General features: G+C 43.2%; 2 protein-coding genes across 3 annotated transcripts; one reads left to right on the plus strand and one right to left on the minus strand.

Annotated features, from left to right (window-relative positions):
• The first annotated feature begins 1029 nt into the window (after positions 1-1029).
• LOC125690346 (glioma pathogenesis-related protein 1-like) lies at positions 1030-10767 on the plus strand. Its single transcript, XM_048938571.1, has 6 exons — positions 1030-1336; positions 3954-4199; positions 5851-5960; positions 6843-6925; positions 7457-7483; positions 7571-10767. Exons 1-6 carry the CDS (start codon positions 1157-1159, stop codon positions 7720-7722), a joined length of 798 nt encoding a protein of 265 aa, XP_048794528.1. The 5' UTR covers positions 1030-1156; the 3' UTR covers positions 7723-10767.
• Positions 10768-11248: 481 nt separating this feature from the next.
• On the minus strand, positions 11249-16645 carry KRR1 (KRR1 small subunit processome component homolog). Of its 2 annotated transcripts, none has more exons than XM_048938556.1 (10): positions 16531-16640; positions 16080-16255; positions 15605-15739; positions 15118-15243; positions 14951-15034; positions 14209-14265; positions 13648-13818; positions 13401-13478; positions 13202-13295; positions 11249-11829 (listed from the first exon to the last, which is right to left on the minus strand). In XM_048938556.1, exons 1-10 carry the CDS (start codon positions 16592-16594, stop codon positions 11690-11692), a joined length of 1125 nt encoding a protein of 374 aa, XP_048794513.1. In that variant the 5' UTR covers positions 16595-16640; the 3' UTR covers positions 11249-11689. The 2 variants fall into 2 exon arrangements, with proteins under 2 accessions (XP_048794513.1, XP_048794504.1); XM_048938547.1 differs by having other exon boundaries at positions 11253-11829; positions 16080-16258; positions 16531-16645.
• Positions 16646-20734: the final 4089 nt, after the last annotated feature.

A 20734-nucleotide genomic window follows, 5' to 3' on the forward strand; every position in this document is an offset into this window, starting at 1 on the left:
TTATTCTTTAAGAAGTGATCTGTAGTGAAACTGGGAGCATGGTGTTTCCTGCACCTGATTCCTTCAGAGGGCTTTCTTGCCCATAAACAGTCTCCCCCAAAAAGCTGAGGTGTGCAACCCATGGCACGTAATGTGTCCTGGTGGGGCTGCTTCTGTAGGCCCACAGCATAACTTGCTATGACCAAGGCCAACATTTATGGCATCGCATGCACAGAAGTGGTAACTGTGAATTACACCTAAGTATCCAAAATTGCAAATTCCTAAAATGAAACACGGAGTGGGAAGAAATCCAACTTCATTCCCATGAAGATGTCCAAGTTGGGTCACAGAAAGGATGCTGAGCTTGGTGGAGAGATTATAGTTACAGGCACTGTGAGGAAAGGGTAGTGATGGTGGTGGGTCTGGGCAGGGGGTGTTGGGGTATGTGAGGCAATGTGACTGGGACAGCAGCTGCTGGGTGAAAAGACCAGTGTGGGTGCTGGGCATGTAGCATGAAGCAGCACCAACCTCTGTGGCACACAGCTCCACTGCAGACTTGGGTCACGGGGAATGATTCATGAATTGCTAAAGCTGGGGAGGAAAACTTGGGAGCAACAAATACCACAAGCAAGTGATCACGGAAGAAACCCATCAGTATGCATAGTACATTTAAGTCACACTTAGCCAGTAACTGCAAGTACAGCCACAGTGACTGCTCTACTATAGTAAAAGATTTAATTCAGATCTATTATGTCTCATTGCATTTTGTCTCAGAATGGCAGACTTAACAGCAATGCTGTTTTTATGAAAAGCAGAAAAAATATCCAAAACGTTCTTGTAACCCATTGTGATTGCTATGGATGGCAGGTTACAAAAACAAAGAAGCCCTAGGGCTAGGAGACGAGAAGCTTGCCCACTGCAGTGAAAGAGAAGAGAGAAAAAGATTCTGCGGCTTTAATGTGAATTCGTAGCTTAATTTCCCTATTCTCATAGCAACGCTCTTGAAATATGACTCATTTCCTGTGACATGTGCTGCAGTCAATTACCATGGCTAAGGCAAGTCCAGCCCACAAGCCTTCCAAGCAACACAAGTCCACAAGCTGCAAGGAGAGCTACAGCCACCTTACGCAGCTGAAGTGTTCTGTTCTTCAAGCTGACAGACTGGAGGCTAAGTAACATGATAAGCAGATTTTTCACTTGTGAGCTGGCTTTATTGCATTTCTGCCTTTCTTCTGGCTTCTATCAACCAGAGACGTTGCCTGATATTGGAGATGCAGAGTTCATTGAGGAATGTGTGAGAACGCACAACAGATTCCGGTCTGGAGTGAGCCCCCCAGCCAGCAACATGTTGTACATGGTAAGGGGATATTCACAGTTTACATGCAAGTGTGGTGTTTACAGATGTTAAAGATGATTTTTCTAATCAAATGTAAAAAAATGAAAAAGAAACCAACTCCTGGGATCATAGCTGCAGTTCCTCTTTAAAGCAGAAGATAAGGCTCTGATTGTTGGATGGTGTTACACAATCAGATGCGTGTGTAGCTTAGCTGACTTAGTTTTTTCATTCAAAACTCCAAATTTTAACCCTAAGCCTAGCACTGTGAAAAGTGCTGTGAAAAGGCTCCTCGTTACAAGGCATTGCAGTTTAGCAGCCTGGGGTGTGATTTATGTGCAGACCTTAGCACAACCTTTCATACTTGAGTTGGCAAGTGCAGAAAACATTGCCAAATGGCTTTGGAGAGCTTTTCTTTTAGCTTTCTTTGCAAAGATCTCTGCAGCCTGAGCCAATAGAGAGCTGTTAGCTGCAGCTCCTAGGTGCTGGGCTGCAAAGGAAGCCAAAACAAGTGCAGCAGCTGCAATAGCTGGAGGCATTGGTCCTGCACGGTGGTGCCCATCTCTGGCTGAAACCATCATGCAAAAGGCAATCTGTTGTGACTCAAAAGAACCCCAGCCCTGGGAAGTAGCTTTAGTGGGGCAAACCAAACCTCCACTGCATATTGCTCCAGACCTTTTCTAAAACCTTTTCTAAACCGCTTCGCTAGCTCTGTACTAACAGAGTCTTGCTATGAGCAGTATCCATCTTTTTAAAATTGCAGCGATTTTGTGCCTGATTTTTCTGGCAGCTTTCTTTTAAAGAGCTGCAAAAAAACTAGTCTTGGGTATGACCTCTCCCAGTAAGAATTTGTTGTGGATAAAGCAGTGAAATACATTATAAAATCAGTGAGAAAAGGAGAAGTATTGAAATTGAGAAGATCATATATGTTCATTGTTGTAATTGACCTTAGTGCTACAAAAATGAGGAAAACAAGAAAACTTTTTTATTTCTCAGAACACTTCTGTTTCCTGCTGATAACTGTCCATCTAGATGCATAAAGGTGAAGGATATGAACTCAAGGCATTTCCATCCTTTGGGAAAAAAATACTTTTTAAAACAAAATGCAAGACAGAAACTCCTTTAAGCACAAGTGACAAAGCCTAACCAGCCACATTTGTAATACAGCTGTTATTAGTAATGCTAGTGCAGGATGAAGAAGAAAAGAGGGGTGCGAACTCTCCAGCAGAGTCTGAAAAATGGGACTGCGGAGGACTAACCTATCAACTGCTGTCACAAAGCTTTTGTCATGGTCTTCTGCTTGTGACCTCACAGCATTGCCAAAATGTGAACTGCAGCCTCTGTCTCAGCTTGCAGCAATGCTAGGACTGGGAGATAATGCCTGAACAAGGCGAGAGTGTGTTAATTATCCTTCAAAGTTATCATCTAAGGAAGCAACAGATCTTCAGTTGCATTTAGACCCCCTGCTACCAAGCTTACCTTTATTATTCCATGTACTGAGTTCTTAGACATGATTTATGTTTTAGCTTTGTAGGACAACACTTCTCCCAAATAATTGGCATAGGGAGAATTGGAAGAAGGTGGTTACAAAATATTTTCAAATCTTTGTAGATCTATTTTGATGTCACCTGGCAATTTCTCCTTACTTATTCATTGCATAAAATTAGAAAAAAAACAAAAAACAAAAAACAAAAAACGTTTTAGACATCTTCAGTACAAAAAGACTATATTATGTAAAACATAGGCATGAAATTCAGCAACCTCCAAATCTTTCCTCAGTCACGATCAGGTCAAAACAGTTTCTCTCTGGTGATCCCACTGTTTGCAGAGGCAACTGAGAGATTTTAATCCATGCACAGAAGGATAAATAAGGAAGTCTTATTTTTTTACAAAAGCCCAATCAGAAATTCTCCAGCAGTACTGAACAGCTTAATTTTCATGACACAGTGCTTAAGCAGAGCTCCAGGAGCTGTTTTCCAGGAGGGATAACACTGCTTGCTCCATCAGATTGTGTACACAAGAAAACCCAGTGGAATCAGACAATGCCTCCAGTGCAAACAAAAGACATTCATATAACTCAATGGCTTATGCAACAGCTCTTTGTTGGACTGAATTGCAAGTGAGTGAGTGATTCCACAAATATGAATTCAGAGCTAGTGTTTGAAACCACAAAATTCCCTGAGTTTAGACTGTTTCAAAAATCCTGCATGTTTGTGACTTGACCGGCAAGCAGCGGCCCTAATCTGTGAGGCTGCATGAGATTTCAGACAGTTTGGGACAGAAAGCACAACCCTCTTCTTCCAGGCTTTCTATAAATACTTTTTTATAAAGGTTAAATTAACATTTACCCTTAAGTGGCACAGCCTGAAAATGTGTATTGTGCTCCATACACTTTGATGCACAAGTCTTGGCACTCAACAAGCATGTCAGACACAATTGTCCACCTCTCCAAAATCTTGCCCATGTTTAATGAGTGACTAGATTCCCATTGGAACTTACAAGTCAGTCTACCATACAGCACTCAAAGTCTCAGCAGAAATAAGCGAATCTGCAGCATATAGACACAACTTCTCCAAAATCTGTTCAGCACTACTGCATTGCTAAGATAACCAAGTCATTTTTACTTGTCTTTATTTTGCAGAGTTGGGATCCAGACTTGGCAAAGACTGCAAGAGGTTGGGCAAAGAGATGCGAGTTTAAACATAACATATACCTCCAAGAGCCGGGGCAGGCTCACCCCAGATTTACTCCTGTTGGAGAAAATCTCTGGACTGGCTCACTTTCAATTTTTTCAGTGCAAGGAGCCATCACCTCTTGGTACAAAGAGGTCAGAGACTACACATACACCAGCAATAGCTGTAGCAGAGTATGTGGCCATTACACACAGGTAAGGCATCACACTTCTCCAACTCTGTCAAGTTTAGTTGTACTCAGTGCTGCTGAGGCTTTAAGTGCTGTATCTTGGGCCTCTCACTGCAAGAAATATATCAAAGCCATGGAGCCTGGTGTCTAGAGAAGGGCAGCAAAGTTGCTGAGGGACCTGGAGTACAGGTCATATGGAGAATGGCTGAGGGAACTGAGATTATTCAGTCTGGAGAAGAGGAGGCTTCAGGGAGACCTTATTGCTCTATACAACTGCCTGAAAGGAGGTTGTGGTGAGGTGGGGTTGGCCTCTTCTGCCAGGTAACAGCGACAAAGCAAAAAGTCATGGTCTTAAGCTGAACGAAGGGAAGCTCACCTTGGATATTAGGAAAAATTTCTTCCCAGAAAGAGTGGTGAGGTGTTGGAATAGGCTGAGGAAGTGGTAGAGTCATCACCATCCCTGGAAATTTTCAAGAAACATGGAGATGCAGCACTTAGGGACATGGTTTAGTGTACATTGCAGTGATGAGTGGATCTTAGAGGTCCTTTCCAACTTTCATGGGTCTATGATTCTATGGTTTTATGAACTAGACTTGCAATTCTGACAAAGAAATTCTGTTCTGTTCTTGGACTTGGCAAACAACAAGTTGCAGGCTTCCCTTTGGAAAGGGAAATAGGGTATGTGGTGCTGAGTTGAATTGGATAACTCATGCTACGCAGAGGATTTGATGCTCTTGTCTCTGTTATGTCAGTCATGCTTGTGGTCATAGAAGGCAAGACTGCAACCTGAATGTGCTCCTTCTCCCTGTTGTTCCTGTAGCTCCCTGCTTTTTGGTCATTTGCCTGTGCAGTAAACCCCTGTAGAAGACAGCAAACAGCTTTGTACTCACAGATTTTATATCCTCCAGTGGGAAAGGCAGAACTATCATGGATTACCATGAAGGAAAGGAGACAAATTTCACCTTCTCCTTTGCAAGAAAGGAAAACTATCTGTCATAATCAATTTCTCTTTCTTTCAGCCATTTTAATTGTAAAATCATAGAATGGTTTGGGTTAGAAGGGACCTTTAAGATCACCTAGTTCCAATCTCCTGCTATAAGCAGGGACACCTCCCTCTAGACCAGGTTGCTCACAGCCCCATCCAGCCTTGAATGCTTCCAGGGAGGGGCACTCACAGCCTCACTGGGCAACCTGTTCCAGTGTCTCACCACCCTCACAGTAAATAATTTCTTCCTGATATCTAGTCTAAATCTACCCTCTTCCAGTTTAAAACCATTTTCCCTCATCCTGTTGCTATATGCCCTTCTAAGAAGTCCCTTCCCAGCTTTCCTTTAGGCCTCCTTTGGGTACTGGAAGGCCACTATGAGGTCCCCCAGAGTCTTTTCTAGGCTGAAAATACCCAGCTCTCTCAGTTTGTCCTGATAGAAGAGGTGCTCCAGTCCTCTGCTCATCAAATAAATTAATAAACATCTAGTGAATTAGTTAAAACAACCAGATGTTCTTCAGAACAAGCTATTATTTAGATATCCATCACTACTGCTTACCACTGCAAATCACATCCAAGGAGCATTCCAAAGCCTATCTGACATGTAACATACAGGAGAGCAAGGCTTTTCCCTAAAAGTGTAGCTGTGAACCAAATATTCAGCCACCAATGTTTGTGTCTGTCTTTCCAGGTCGTTTGGGCTCAAAGCTACAAGGTTGGCTGTGCTGTCCACTTCTGTCCCACAGTGTCATACTTCTCAGGAACCAACGCAGCACACTTCGTCTGCAACTATGGGCCAGCGTAAGGTTTCCAGGACAAATATTTTAGAGGATTCAGATCCTGCCCCTTCTTCCCTCCCACAATGTGCAATTTGACAGGATCAGACCATTTTTTCTTGTGTTTATGGGTAGAAATGATCCTCAAAGCAGAGAAAGATACATACGTCTATCCAAACAACCCTAGTTTGAGTAAATGGGAGTTATATATTGTAGCCAGAAAGCAGTGGTGCTGGTAGAAAAGGTAAAATATAAGACACTGAAATAAGCATACCTAAGTGATCATTTAAAAGCTGTTCCCTTGTTCCTCAGTGCCGAGGTGGCCCCAGTTGGTTGCCAAGGCGCAGATCCAAGGTGTGAAAATATTTACACATTTGTCTGCAGAATCAGGTCTCTTGGTCAATGGTTTAGTAAATACTGAAGTGTGCAGTGCTTGTAGCTGCAGGCTGAGCTTTAGTGTGAGAGCTTGGACATGTGATGCTGGGGCTGCTCAAGACAGAATTTTATTGAGAGATCCTTCATATGCATTGTAAGTAGCATATTTGCTGCCTGAGGTACAGAGAGACACGGAGGCTCTGAAGGACCTGCTGAACCTTGGTCTCAGCTTATGAGGGCAGGATGCTTTCTTGGTCCTGGTTGAGGCCCTGATCTGCTCAGCCCTGAAGGTCACAGGGAGCATAGAGTACAAAGCCCTTACTGTGGATATTTACTGCCTGCCAAAATCTTCATGGAGCAGCCTGGGCACCTCCTGGGCAAAGTGGGAGCAGGGCAGTCAGGCAGGGCTGACCAGGACACAGTTCACTGTCAATACAAGCAGAGAAAATCTCAAGTTCAGAAGTAAATTAGCAGAAGGGATTGCCATCTCCACATAAGGGCAGCTTCAAAGCAATGTTATTTTCTTTCACAGTGGGAACTACAGACGGCACCCATACGAGACAGGAGCAGCATGCAGCAAATGCAACGGCGAGCAGTGCGCTGACAATCTGTGTCGTAAGTAGGCAACCCACCCTCCTCCACAGGCACGTGTAGAAAGAGAGGGAGCATGCAAGAAGACTCTGGCAGGAAGCACAGCATCCCTTATTCCCAAATACTGTCTGAAAAAAATGCAATAAGGATCCAAGAGAGCAGTGATGCCCATGGATAGCAAAGGTTTTAAAATACCAGCATCAAGGAATGAGAGGGGATCCCTGGCTGCTGGGGTTGTTTGACGTCAGCTAGACAAGTGGATCTTGAACTTGAGAGCTGGACAAAAAAAAAAGGTGATGGAGTGAAGTGTACCTGGGGAATAAGTCCTCTCCATGCCAGCCAATGGCAGGGGCACTCAGTAAGATGCAATTCAGGTCTCTGCAGCAAAGCCCCAGAATCACTCTCTGGAAATCTACAGGTCTTTGGTTCTTCCTGGAAAGAAACACAACTGTATTTCTTGTCAGCCCACTGTGAGCGAATTCTCCTCTTTTATAACTCACATTGTTTACAGATTCTAAGCCTGCTGCTTACATTCACTTCTTCTTCTCTCTCCAGGAAACACTGAGCGTGACAAAGTCATTAGTAAGTACCACAGATATTAAATCAATGCCTCGGTTTGTTGTCCCCAGTGCAGTTACACTTGAAATAATTGATCTGTTTTGCCTCCAGGTGATTCCAGGTGGCACCCAGCTTGGGACAGACCTGCCTGCGATGAGTACTGCATCTCTGTGGTTGTTTTAAGGCTGTTACTTCTTATTCTGAGTATTGTAGCCACTTGGATCCTACCCAAATACTGGTCCATAGCACCTGCCACCAAGTAACTCATAGAAGGCTGTGGCAGCACTGAGGTTGATTCGTCCTTTCCCTGTGCTTAAGCTACTGGCAGAGCTGAGATGGATGGAGATGTTGTTTGCATCCACAAATCATTCTAAATATAGAAATACCATCCCCATTTCATGGAGGAGCTGGCAGAGCTGATAAGGAGCCTTCTCATTGTTCAGAATCAGTAGCTGGTTTTAAATTACCTGCTTACTTTTCCAAAGTGGAGCACTGTGGCAGAGATGGGTGTGCCATGGAACAGCTTGCCACACTTCCCAGGGAGGGAGTGGGGTGTCTGCAGCCCAGCAGAGCAGACTCCTCTATGCCTATTGTGCTCTCTCTACTCCTCCAGCGAGACGCAGCAGCATGGTTTTGGGTAGCCTGGAGAGATTTTCTTTTATCATTTATAGCTTTTTTTTACCTCATAATTTTTGGGTACAGGTGAGTTCCAGCATGTGAATCCCACAGCAGGCAGTGCGTTTCCCTGTATCGCAGTGCACAGGGACCACTGGCATTTCTCTTTGCTTAGAATCTGTTTTCAAACACACATCATCTCTGCCAAGACACAGAGCTTCACCCGTGTTTAAATGTGACTCTGCACCACCTTAAACTCCTTTTTTTTTTTCTTTTTCTGAGCATGAGGTTTTTTATTTCTGCTTCAAACAATAAACCACTATTTCCTGCCTCTCATGCACGGTGATCATGTATCTGCAACCTGATCTGAAGGTCCACTGGTGCACAAACCCAGAACAAATACATTCAGTTCCAGCCTGCACAATGCCAAGAAACACGATGCTGGGAAACACAGAGCAGTGCTCTAAAAATTGTGTTGTGCCCAAAGTTGCGCTCTGGGCTCAGTGGCTGCCAAGCTCCAGTCTCCATGAGGCTGTGCTCAGAGCAGGCAGGGTTCAGCCAGGCCCCTTCGATATATCACACCACTCTGCTGGGTGCTTCTATGCAGGAATCCAGGGAGTCCCCCAGCTGCTTCCCATCTGTGGTGCTGTCTTTGCTCACTTCTGTCAGTGTTGCTGCACAGGTCCTGCTCTGATGCCACTCCTGGAGTCAGTCTCACCTGGAATTACTGCAACTGCAACCCAGAGTTTCTGACATTATTCTTCCATGCAGTTAGCTGCTAGTACTTGAATCATCTCAGCATCACAGCATGTCCTCAATAAATCATTTTCCAAAATGTAAATGTGGTCAGGGACAGAATTCCTAATTCTCTTCCTTGTCCTTCACTTATATTTACAATTTGTTTGTGCCAGAGCCTCTTTTCTGCCATCCAGTGACCCCAACATCACAGCACCTGTTCTGGCCAAAATAGAAAGAGACAATTTTGTTAAAAAATAAATAAATAAATAAAAAATCCTCACTACAGATTCCACGGGTCTACCTGTTGAAAAGGGCAGCCACTTTCATTCCCACTTACCTTTTGGCCACACTTTTTTGAGCACCACTCAAGCCTCACACTTTCTGTACTGCAAAATCCCATCTGGAAATCCCAAGGACGATAACCAGCACATGTTGGCAGCAGGACGTACTCTGCAGTGTCCTTTTGCAGAGAAGGGCTGTTATGCCAGCATCTGCCCCATGTGCAGAAAGGTCCTACTGATGGAAGAAGAAATGGAGGAAAGGAAAGTGCATACAACGCTGTGTCCAGGGAGCAAAATGAGCTCAGCAGGAATGCTCCCCTGCTAAGTTTAATCTATACTTGGTTTCCAGGAGAGTAAACTGAACCAACACAGAGCCCTTAAAGTTCAGAACATTCACAGTGCTGCCACTGAACCACATACCTTAGCAGCTTGAAGGGAATTCCATAGAGAAAGCTTCATTTAAAAAAAAAAACAACTGTAAATCACTGGGGCTCATGGGGAAAAAAAACAACCAACCCACAACAAATTCTACAGCATGGTAACGTTCAAACAAAAGATCCAGAAAATCAAGGAGTCCAAGAAAAACAACTGCATCTCATTTTTTAAGGACACCCAAAATCCAGACATTTAACTCCTGATGATTAAACCCCCTCAAGTTGTTCACATTCTTTTTATGGCATCCATCTGCGACTTCCACATGATCAGTGCAAAATACGGATATAGAAACAGCCATTGAGTACTTTGCTAGTCTCTAAACTCTAAAATCAGTTTAAGGAGATAATTTGCAAAAGTTCAAGCTAGTTCTGAAATTACCAAAACAACTACTTTGCCCTTCTAAACTTATTTTTCTGTTGTTTTTTTTTTTTAAGACACATCAGAATAGGTGTCAAAAGCACTGTAGTGGGCCCAGTGCAGGTGGTTACCACTAAAAAGCCGATTCTAAGCACACAAATCCTTGGTTTGCCTTGGTTTACATGAATGAAGGGCCTTTCTAGATTTTCCTGTTTAACTAAATAGAAGTCTAACCAACAATCCCTGAAACTCAGCAGCCGTAACAACCAAAAAAGGTTAAACATGAGAACATGGGATCACATGAGAACCATGGCAATGCCTCTGGAGGTAGCCCAGGCCAATATGTCTGACCCACCTGATGCTGAGCTCAAGTCTTCCCTTTACACCATCAACAGCTACATATCAGATAACATGTCTAAGAGCTTATCATAGGGCTGGTATCCTAAACATATCAGCCTACTACAGCTTCTGAGATGGGTGTGTAATTTTCTTATTTTCTCAGTGAAGCATCTGTTGAGCAGTACTTTCTTACATGATTTTACAAGTACTTAAAATGACATTTATGGATGATAGAGTATTGAGTTTTCTCTTCCAGAACTAAGTTGCAAGAAAAGGTCAGGCAACGGAAAGGGGTACCAATATTGCCCCCCACGCTAAAGGGCAAGAATCCTAGATCATTTTCTCCGTGCACACACACAGACTGACTCTTTAACATACATTCTAAATTCTTATTTAGACATGTAACAAAGAAAACAGCTGTGTTTTCACTGACCAGTCTCAAATAAAAGGCCACTAACCAGAGCAAAGTGAGCTGCAGTGTTCTAGCATAATCATCTTTACCACATGTGCAAGGGATCAGAATTCCAAAGTCTGGCAAAGCACTCAAACGCTGTGGTGAAACTGGTGTGGCCTGACCACTTACTTACTGTTACATTTGCTTCTTGAACCTCAGATGCATCAACTAAGTAACATCTGCTTTTCCAGTGCACTCTGTTTCATCACAATTTCCATTTGTACTTCCTCCAAAAAAGGGGAAGGGGCTGAACAAAGTTAAAAGGAACCTAAGTTCTCATTTCTTGTAAGAAATGAACTAAGAACACATTTAAAGAAAGGTAACATTTATGTTTTCCCTGCAGCACACTTGCATAGTGTTACATTCTGCCTAACAAGATAATGCTAATAAATGACAATTTATTAATGGCGTTCAATTAAGATTATGGCTGTCTAATCCTCACACAAAGCTGTGAGCTTGCTTACAAGAATACAAGATGTAGGTTTTGCAATAGATGACTAATTAAAGGATTTATCGTCAATATATTAAAATAGTTTATTAACACCAAGACAAGACACACAAGAAAAACAGCTTGTACAGAAATAAAAGCTTAATAGAACTAATAAATCTTACCTATCTTGACATTTATTTGGTAGCCTTTCATAGAAGTATTCCATTTAACTCCCACTGAGTTAATCCTTAATCCAATCCTTACCGTTTCACATTCTGTATCAAACCCCTGAATGTTTCTAATATAAAACTTCCTTTAGGCAGACAGATATTACCCAAATACACTCTCACTTTCTCAAAAAAAACATGAGAGAGCAGATTTTGTACACCAACTTTGACAATTCTGCATAGCTGCCCTAGGTCCATTTGTTAAAATGGGCTTGTGAAAAGAGAACAATCTTCCTGCCTAGGATTTTCTCATCCACACTACACTGACAGCAAGAAGTGGTTTACTCCACGTCTCAGTTGTTCCAAGTGTGAAAACATTCATTATTGTAGGAGAAAGTAAGCACGAGTGGTGCATTACTTCTTTTTTTTCTTCTTTTCGTCTGCTGCCATTTTTAACTTGACTTCTTCCATAGGAAGTGCTCCTAATTTCTTCTTCTTTGCATTCTTTACTTTTTCCTTGATGGCTTCAATATCAATTTTTTTCTCAGTGGAGGCTACACAGTAAAAACACAAGCACAAACAACAGACACAAGTTTTACTTTCCTGATTTTTCACAGCCTGTAAGATTTCTTCGTATGTATCCATGGTAAACTGCATGCTGTAGCATTGATTAGGACTAATTTTATGTTTGCTAACAGTTTTATAAACTATTCTTATCATTTTTACTGAAAATGATACACAGTCCTCTTTCAACAGAATTCAAGGAATAGTTACATAAAAAAATCCTATACAACTGTATTTGAAAACTGATGCCCTACTACACTGCACACTTAGAAACTGTCACCTGCTCATCAGACCACAGCTGTAGTCCAAGATTAATACATACACAGTCTGCTGGACACGTGTCTATTGCCTTAGTTGGTCTTACATGAAAAGAATAAACTATTTATTGAGTACTTATTTTCAGAGCTTTCATGGCATTTTATATATATGCATGTAACTAGGGTGATGAGTTCACAGACATGCCTGTACCATCCTTATTTTCCTTCCCTGGCCATGCATTAATGATGGCTGCTGGAAAAAGTCTGATCCCTGCACAAAAACTTTTGTAAGAGACTTCTACAGGAAGTGACAGAGCATGAAGAGTATCCTATTTTATGTTCAGAAAACATTTTAAGAACATGCTTTATAAGGACATGAGTGACAGAACGAGGGGAAGTGGTTTTAAACTGGAAGAGGGTAGATTTAGACTAGATATTAGGAAGAAATTCTTTACTGCGAGGGTGGTGAGACACTGAACAGGCTGCAGTGAGGCTGTGGGTGCCCCTCCCTGGAAGCATTCAAGGCCAGGCTGGATGGGGCTGTGAGCAACCTGGTCTAGAGGGAGGTGGCCCTGTCCATAGGAGGGGGCTGGAATTAGGATATTAAGGTTCCTTCCAACCCAAACCATTCCATGATTCTGTGATTCATCTGGTATTTTCTCTTTTGGCCAAGAGTCATGAGCTTAGGTCCAACTCTGCCACCTCACAGGGTTAATTCCTACACACCATCAGGTGTCCTTTTTGGAACTCAGTTCTTCTCTACATACAAAGTATTTCTGTTATTTAGTTCTGGAAGACTGAATGGTTTCATTCAAAACACTTACCAGCTGGAAGAGCACACTATTTGATACACAGAAGAGGCAGTAGCATGATTACAGAAAATTTATTGCTATCACAAAAAAGTATTTTATACAAATCAGTGCTCCAGAATATACACTGTTTAAGAAGTATACGAATTCTTCAGCTCACAAGAAACTGCAATATACAGTGTATTAGTATGTAAGTAGCATGACCTTTCTTATTTCCTATGGCTACATCTCCACATCATCAGGCTAGGAATTTACACTACAAATGTTTAGAACGGGGGAAAAAAAAAAAATGTTACCTCTCTTTGCTTTCACAGCTGGCTTTTCCTTCGGTGGGATAAAAGCTTTATTCCTTTCCTCTTGTCTCTTCTTGACTGCATCAGCTTGCTTTGCCTAAAGTTAACAATAACAAGTATGAAGTACCAATAGAGCAGGGCAAAAGGGAGAAAAATCGAAGACAGAAATCAAGCCCTTTTTAATTGGCTGTAACAAATTTACCTTTATTTCTTCCACTCGCTTTCGTTTCTTCTGGCTTTCTTTCAAGAAATATTCACCACTTGCCAATTCTTTATCAATCTGTACAAGAAAAGTATCAGGAAGCTCTAGAAAATTATACATTATCAGCCAGATATATAGTATCAGGAAATAAAAACTTGACAGAAAAAGCCCGTTAACTTCATCTTAACAAAAGCAGGCTTTAAAATCATCACATACTCCTGCATAAGCAAATAAAGTTTCAGCTGACCTGGCTTTCTGGCTGTGGAGGTGGGAATGGTGTGTACTCCTTCTTAATATTTTTCTTCTTTGGCTCCTTGCGTTTTTTCAAGTTCTTCCGCTTGAACTTAGGCAAAAATCTTTCCCAGTTTTGTGTCCTCAGTTCAGGATCTTTTGATAATTCACGTTTGATCATCAAAGTCTTTGGGAGTTTTAGAACGTCACAAAGAAGAATAAAACAACAGTATTGCAGTAGTGCCTAAGAGCTCCAGACTAAAAGTTTCTGATAGTATACTAATAGTTGAGGGATTTAATTATGAACAGAAGCAGAAAGGTGAATATGTCTCAGGATGGGAACAATTTAAATGAGCAGGTATCAAGCAAACAATCAAAGGGAAAAAAACATGATATTTTCTCAGATACTGTCAATGATATGACAACATATCCACAGCAAGTAGACTATTCTTTTTTTTTTTTTTTAAGTACAAAACAGAAATACTCACAGTTTACTACATTGAAACATACAATTATTAACATAAAGCTCTGTGCAAAGACATAATGCTTTCAGAGGTGCACACCAGACCATACCAACCTTAATGTTGTATATGGGATGTATATTCTTCATTGTGTCCAGAACAACTTTCCTAACCTGCATTTAATAAAAGAAAATGAACGGTACGCTCAGCAGGTACTTCATATTCTAATCAATTAAAATATTAAGTACCCTAAGATTCTTCAAAATCAGAACTTTTCTCTTTCCTAGCTGCACAACAAAAGAAGCTAGACTGAAAAAGCCACAAAGCCAACTAGAAGGCACAGTGCTTCAAAAATATCATTAGTTCTACTGCCAGGCTTCTGATACACTCCAGCATCACCCACAAGCACTACTTTCAAGCCACCATGGATGTTACGTTGTTTTTTAGCTTTTGACATGTATTTTTCCCTACAGAATTACTAAAAATACATGAGATGTTCACCCATGCTATATGCCATTAGCACTGCAGTATTTTCACTTAAATCTCTTAACTATAGCAATTCTGCACAGTAATCTACAGAGAAAAAAAAAAAGCCAAAGAAGCAGAAGTAGATACATTATTCAGAATTATAAGAAGGCACCCCTTTGATATGCCTGCTAAACCTTACCTTAAGAAACAAAAAATACTTTTTCAGCAACTAACAAAATTCAAGAGCTAAGATTATAGGCATTCACATAGAAGCAGCACTAACATGTAGCTGAAAGGACAACTCTCGAGGCCATTAGATTCTGCCTGCAATCCATGTCAGAGCTGGGCACAAAAGTGGGCTACAGAAACCACTCACCTGCCTTCTCTTACCTCTTTTAGCCCACTGAAAGGTCCAAGAGCTGAAACAGTGTTGCCTTGCACCATAATATAACAGTTGGTTAACAGTTCAAGGGCCTGGAACAACAAAAACAAAGTCAGTGTGAGCTCAAGGTCTGAAACAAATCTACATCTAAGATTTTTATGGTAAAATCTTATACCTTCAGAGTAGATCCTTTTGGCCCAAGAAGTCGTCCTCTTCTTTTCACAAAACTTTCTCTGTTCCTCACTAGAGAACCTATTTTAATGATGTCACACGCAACGTCATCCTGAAGAATACGAACTGCCTGAAGATACAAGCAGCAGGTATTAACATCTGAATCCAAAAGTATTATTCAGAAGAGCCAAAAGACTCATTTCATTTGCAGTTATGCTTACTTTAAATATATATTTTCATATCATTATAAAATCATTTGAATTGAAGGGACCTTTAAAGATCAGCTAGTCCAACACCCCTGCAACAGAGACACCTACAGGTAGGTCAAGCTGCTCAGAGCCCCATCCGGTCTGACTTTAAGTATCTCCTGGAATGGGGCATCCACCACCTCTCTGGGCAACCTGTTCCAGTTTTTCACCACCACTACCTGAAAAACCCATATTTTGAAAACATACTACTTTATAAGCATTACAATATTATTTGCTACAAACCTGTTCAAATGGAACACTTCTTGCCAGAAGCTTTATTAAATCTCTAGCCCTGATGATCGCATATGGATCAAAAGTCTTCTTAGTAGTAGTGACTGTCATGCTTCCTTCAATTAGATCCAGCGTTGCATTCACATACTGCAACATGTGAAAATAAACAGCAAAGCAATCTCTAAAATAAGAATTATATTTCTGGTAGGATGAACTTAAGAAATATAAAACTACACACTGCACAGGCACACAAATCCATTATCCAAACCTCTGAAAATGACTCTTAGACACACACACACACACACACACACACACACAAAAGCCACCAGATTGGCAGTCTCTATGTATCACAAGGCCTGAAACACTATCCCCCTTATCTCCTTTAAAGTTGGCAGATTGTGGACAACACCTGCTACTACAGCAAGTTTTGATGCAAAAGTAACACCTATATCTCCCAAATAATAGAGCACAGCATCACAACTCATACATGCTCACTCAGGGCTTTCTGGACAAGAGGCCAGCACTCCTTCAGGTAGGCTTCTCTGTACTTAGGGAATAACGTTGCAAAACTGCTTTCTTCCAGCAGCCCCCTGGGATTGTCTTCCTTGGTAAATGCCGGTTCTTTCCATCCATCCGGCACGGTGAGCAGTTCAGACTCATCAACTGCTAGAGATTAAAAGACGAAATAAAGTTTGTTTCTCCTTTGTCACCGATGGCAGCGATAACCGAAAGCAGGCACATAGCAGGCAGTGCGTGCAATGCTCCATTGGAGGCGATCTGCATTTCTCCTTACGGAAGTTACCCCCTTTCCGGCCCGCGGCCGGGCCCCTCATTCCCTCAGCGAGCGAAAAGGAAAGCACGGCGAAGCAGCAGGCCCAAACCCCGCCGCCAAGAAGCCGCGCAACCCGCGGACAGACCCTACAGAGCCCCGCACCCACCTTTGGCCGCTTTCTTCTTGCCGGGACGCCGCGCCTTTTCCTCCCCTGCCTCAGGAGCCGCCATACTCACCGCGCGCACACAACTTCCGCCCAGCGCCGGAAGTGAAACAGGGGCCGCGCGGCACGCCGGGAACTGGAGTCCCGCGCTGCACGCCGTTGTAGTCGAGCTCCCGGGCGGCACAGCGCGCTGGGCAGCTGCCGTATCTCCACTCAGGCAGCAGCCGCGGGGTCCTGGAGTTGGGCTTGGCTGGGGGGCGTGCGGCAAGCACGTTCTTTCCTCCTTCCTCTTTCATGTCAGACATCGCTCCCATCCGCGCACCTCAGCACTGAATTTGCTGCTGGCGTTTTGCAGCGCAAAGGGAAAAAAAATCCAGCATCATCAAAATCAAACCAGAGCACTTGGGTAGATGCTTGAAGTACTTTAGTACTTGCAACTAAAAAGAACACGTGTTCCTGATGAGATCTAATTATTTAATTGAATGACATAGCTTAATGCTTCCTGGGTGATGCTCTGCCTCCTCCCCACTCCCCATCACATACTTGTACTTCAGCATTTTCTTCAGAATGAAAGCAAGCTTGTGCAGCCTTTGCTGCTTTCCTAGGCATCAGGAGAAGCTGGAAGAGACGTTTGAGCAGGAGTCCCTGAGGCAGGCCAGTGTCCCTGCAAGTGTTCATCAGACCTGCTCACTGTGAGGGGTTTAATTATTGTCATAATTATGGAATCATAGAATGCCTTAAGTTGAAAGTGACCTTAAAGATCAATTCCAACCCCTCCCCCATGGGCAGGCTGCCCCCCACCAGCTCAAGCTGCCCAAGGCACCATCCAACCCAGCCTTTAACCCAACAGAGATGAGGCACCCACAGGCTCTCTGGGCAGCCAGTGCCTCACTGCCTGCTGAGTAAAAGATTCTTTGTAATATCCACCTTAAATTTCCCCTCTTTTCGTTTAAAGCCATTCTCTTTTTACTATCACTATCAAACCCCTTCAGCTTTTAAGTTCCCTTCAAGTACTAGAAGTCTGCAATGAGCTCTCCCTAGAGCCTTTTCTTCAGATGAATAAGTCCAATTCCCACAACATTTCTTCATAAAGGCTCCAGCCCTTTGATCATCTTCGTGGCCCTCCCCTGGACCCTCTCCAACAGCTATCCCTACTGTCTACTCTACATATAAATAAAACATCCAAAACTCAGTTTTGACAACCGAAGACCTTTCATTGGGCCGCACTGCTGCTTTTACCCGCTGGGTGGCACTGACCGCCGCGACAAAAGGAGCAGCTCTAGCAAGCCTCGGTGCCCGAGGAACAGCAGATTCCCGAGCTGCTCTGGCAATGAGCACGGACAGACCGCGGCTCTGAAGTTTCTGATGAGACGCACCTGGATCTTCTCCAAATTGCAAGCACGCTCCAGGGACGTCTGTCTCCAAGGAAATGGGAACAGAGCATCCCTGTTGCTCGCTGGCTGAAAATATAAAACAATGGAGTAATTCAGGTTGGAAAAGAACTAAGATCATCGAGTTTGCCTGTCAAAGCTCTGCACCCCAATGGGGTCACCCACAAGGCCACCCAAACCGCAGCCCAGGCAGCACCCAGCTCCCAGCTATTAGTGTGTGCAGCTCTCTCATCAGTCAGGAGCCTGACAGTATAATTCGTATCTGGGGAACCTGAAACAATTACAAATCCAACTGAAATGCTATTTATTTTTCAAGATTTCACCCTTAGGCACTGTTGTTCTGCTTATGTTCTGTGTTCTGCTGGTTGTTCTACACCATAATTTACTGCAACAAAACTGTTCGGAAAGTGTATATGTGTGTGGCAGAAAGGCTCTGACATTGCAACCTGCTTGCCTACAACAACGAGCACTAAACAGGGAATTTATGATCCTGGGTTGATAGAGCACTTGGTGTTCACTACACTGCCTTCATAGAATCACAGAACCAGAGAATCATGAAGGTTGGAAAAGACCTCCAAGACCATCAGGCCCAATTGTAGACCCAACCCCACCATGCCCACTCACGGAATTGTAGAAGCATTAAGGTTGGAAAAGATCGCTAATATCACCCAGTCCAACCATTAACCCATCCCCACTATGCCCACTATGCCCACTTCCATCCAGATGGTCTCCAACTCCTTTCAAAACCAGACTGAGACCCACGAGCGTGACTACTGAGCTATTTTGCACAGAGGAATATTAAGGTGCAGAGGAGCTAATCTCCTTAATTTATCTCCAGGTGGGGATCAGCCCACATGCAATATGAGGATGAAAGAATATCATGCTACAGGGAAGAAAATCTAGCTTCAAATTAAGAGACAATACCAGCAGTTGTGCTGTCAGACTTGGAAGCTGTGACTCAGGATGGCCTCTCATATCCCGTCCTGCCTGGCTCTCTGGTGGCGGCAGTGACTTCTCAGCTTTCTTCTTACCTCAAATTTTGCAGAGGAGCTGAATGCAAGGAAGCCGCCTCCCTAATTCCTGTCACAGACCAGGTGCTCGTGTAGACCCCTCTCCTGCTCCAGTCAGCCCACTTGGGCTCAGACAATGACAGATTTATATCACTTTTGTCCGACACGGCTCAGACGCAATGGCCAGCCCCAGCATGTCTGGCAGTGACATGCTGGGAGGTGGGGACAGCTGTCTGGGGCCAGGGACTGCCGAGGGGACAGGGAGATGGAGGTTACTGCAGGGAGTTCCAGCAGTCCTGTACAAGACTCTGATGGGGCAACACATTTTCTTAAAGCAGCTCTCATGGAATCACAGAATTGCAGGGGTTGGATCATACCTCTGGGGATCATTGAGTCCAAGGCCCTGCTGAAGCAGTTTCCCTACATGAAGCAACATGTATCAAATTCCCTTTGTGTGACCTTTTGAAGTCTTCTGCCCGAATAACGCAGATCTCAGTCTAGAAAGGCCCCTACATCTGCTGAGCCAGTTGCTGGGCTCTGGAGGAAGCTAGGCAGCTGTGCGTGTGTCTATGTGCGCTCACCGCTTTCCTGTTAGAAGGAAAGCAGGCAGTGAAACAGCACAGCCACAGCCTCCCCTGAATGCACTTCAGGCTGTAAGATAAAATAGGCAGAGCGCTGCTGTTAGGCTGAAGGTGCCTCTATTATGCAGCAAAGTAATTATTTCCCAGTCAGTAGATAGGACTCAAGCCACTTGGCACTTTCTTACGTGCCATTTTCAAATCCAAAAGAGCAACTTGGGATTTTGTGATAATTCAAGCAATCAGATGAGCTCATGCACATGGCATTCATTCACTAGAAATGCCATGCAGATCCCATTCAGCCCCAGCACTCGTAAATCCATGTGACACTTTTATCTATTTATAAACTTTTAACAGCAGGTTATGATTGTTATGCAAGCCATTTTCCAGGGATTAATAAGCAGTTTGTGTTGATGGCAGTGAGAAGAGCCATTAACTGCTCTGGGACAGTCATTAATCTGTAGTAAATGCTCAGCATCTGGATCTTTTCTGCGTAATTAAATAATCAATACTGCGTTTTGATTGAAACAACTGGAGAATTGTATCTCAAATTTGTCTTAGCTTAGGGTATTCTTAATTCTTTTTGCTCATGGCAGGACAGGAAACAAGCCACAAGGCAAGTGAGAGTCCGAGCTCTTTCATGAAAAACACCCCAAATGATAAAAATATAACTCAAACTGGATACCAAAATCTGTTCACTGGTCACGATATAGGGGGAAAAAAAAATTGAGAATGTGTTGTCCTTTTCATGTTAATATTAAAGTCCTTCATTATTTGAGTAAAGTTATGGCATGAAGTGACCCAATACTTAGAGACAGCCTGACAGAATAAAAATAATCAAGCAGAAAGTTCCTGTGCCCAGCTACCTCCAGAAAAGCCCCATCCTGCTAACACAACCAAGACTGATATGGCTGGGCTTTCCATTTCTTTTTCCTCTTCAGTTCTCTCTCTAGCAGAGGTGTAAGTCGCTTTTCTGGTTCTGCTTTATTCTTGACTTTGCTGCTGAGTGCAGCAATCTGCAGAGGCGCTGACAGATAAAAGTAACAGTGCCCACTGCAAACCACGCTGATGCAGTGCTGCTGCCAACTCTGCAGGGAGCCTGAGGAGGGGGAGATCATCACAGGTGCCAAGCAGGAAGCAGGAGAGGAAAACACAAATTTCAGAAGAGGGAATGAGACTTTGTGTATCATCACAGGATCATAAACAAATTCTCAGTCTTCTGGGCTCT

The sequence above is a fragment of the Lagopus muta genome, chromosome 1 (genome assembly GCF_023343835.1).
Source record: "Lagopus muta isolate bLagMut1 chromosome 1, bLagMut1 primary, whole genome shotgun sequence".
Lineage (NCBI taxonomy): Eukaryota > Metazoa > Chordata > Aves > Galliformes > Phasianidae > Lagopus > Lagopus muta.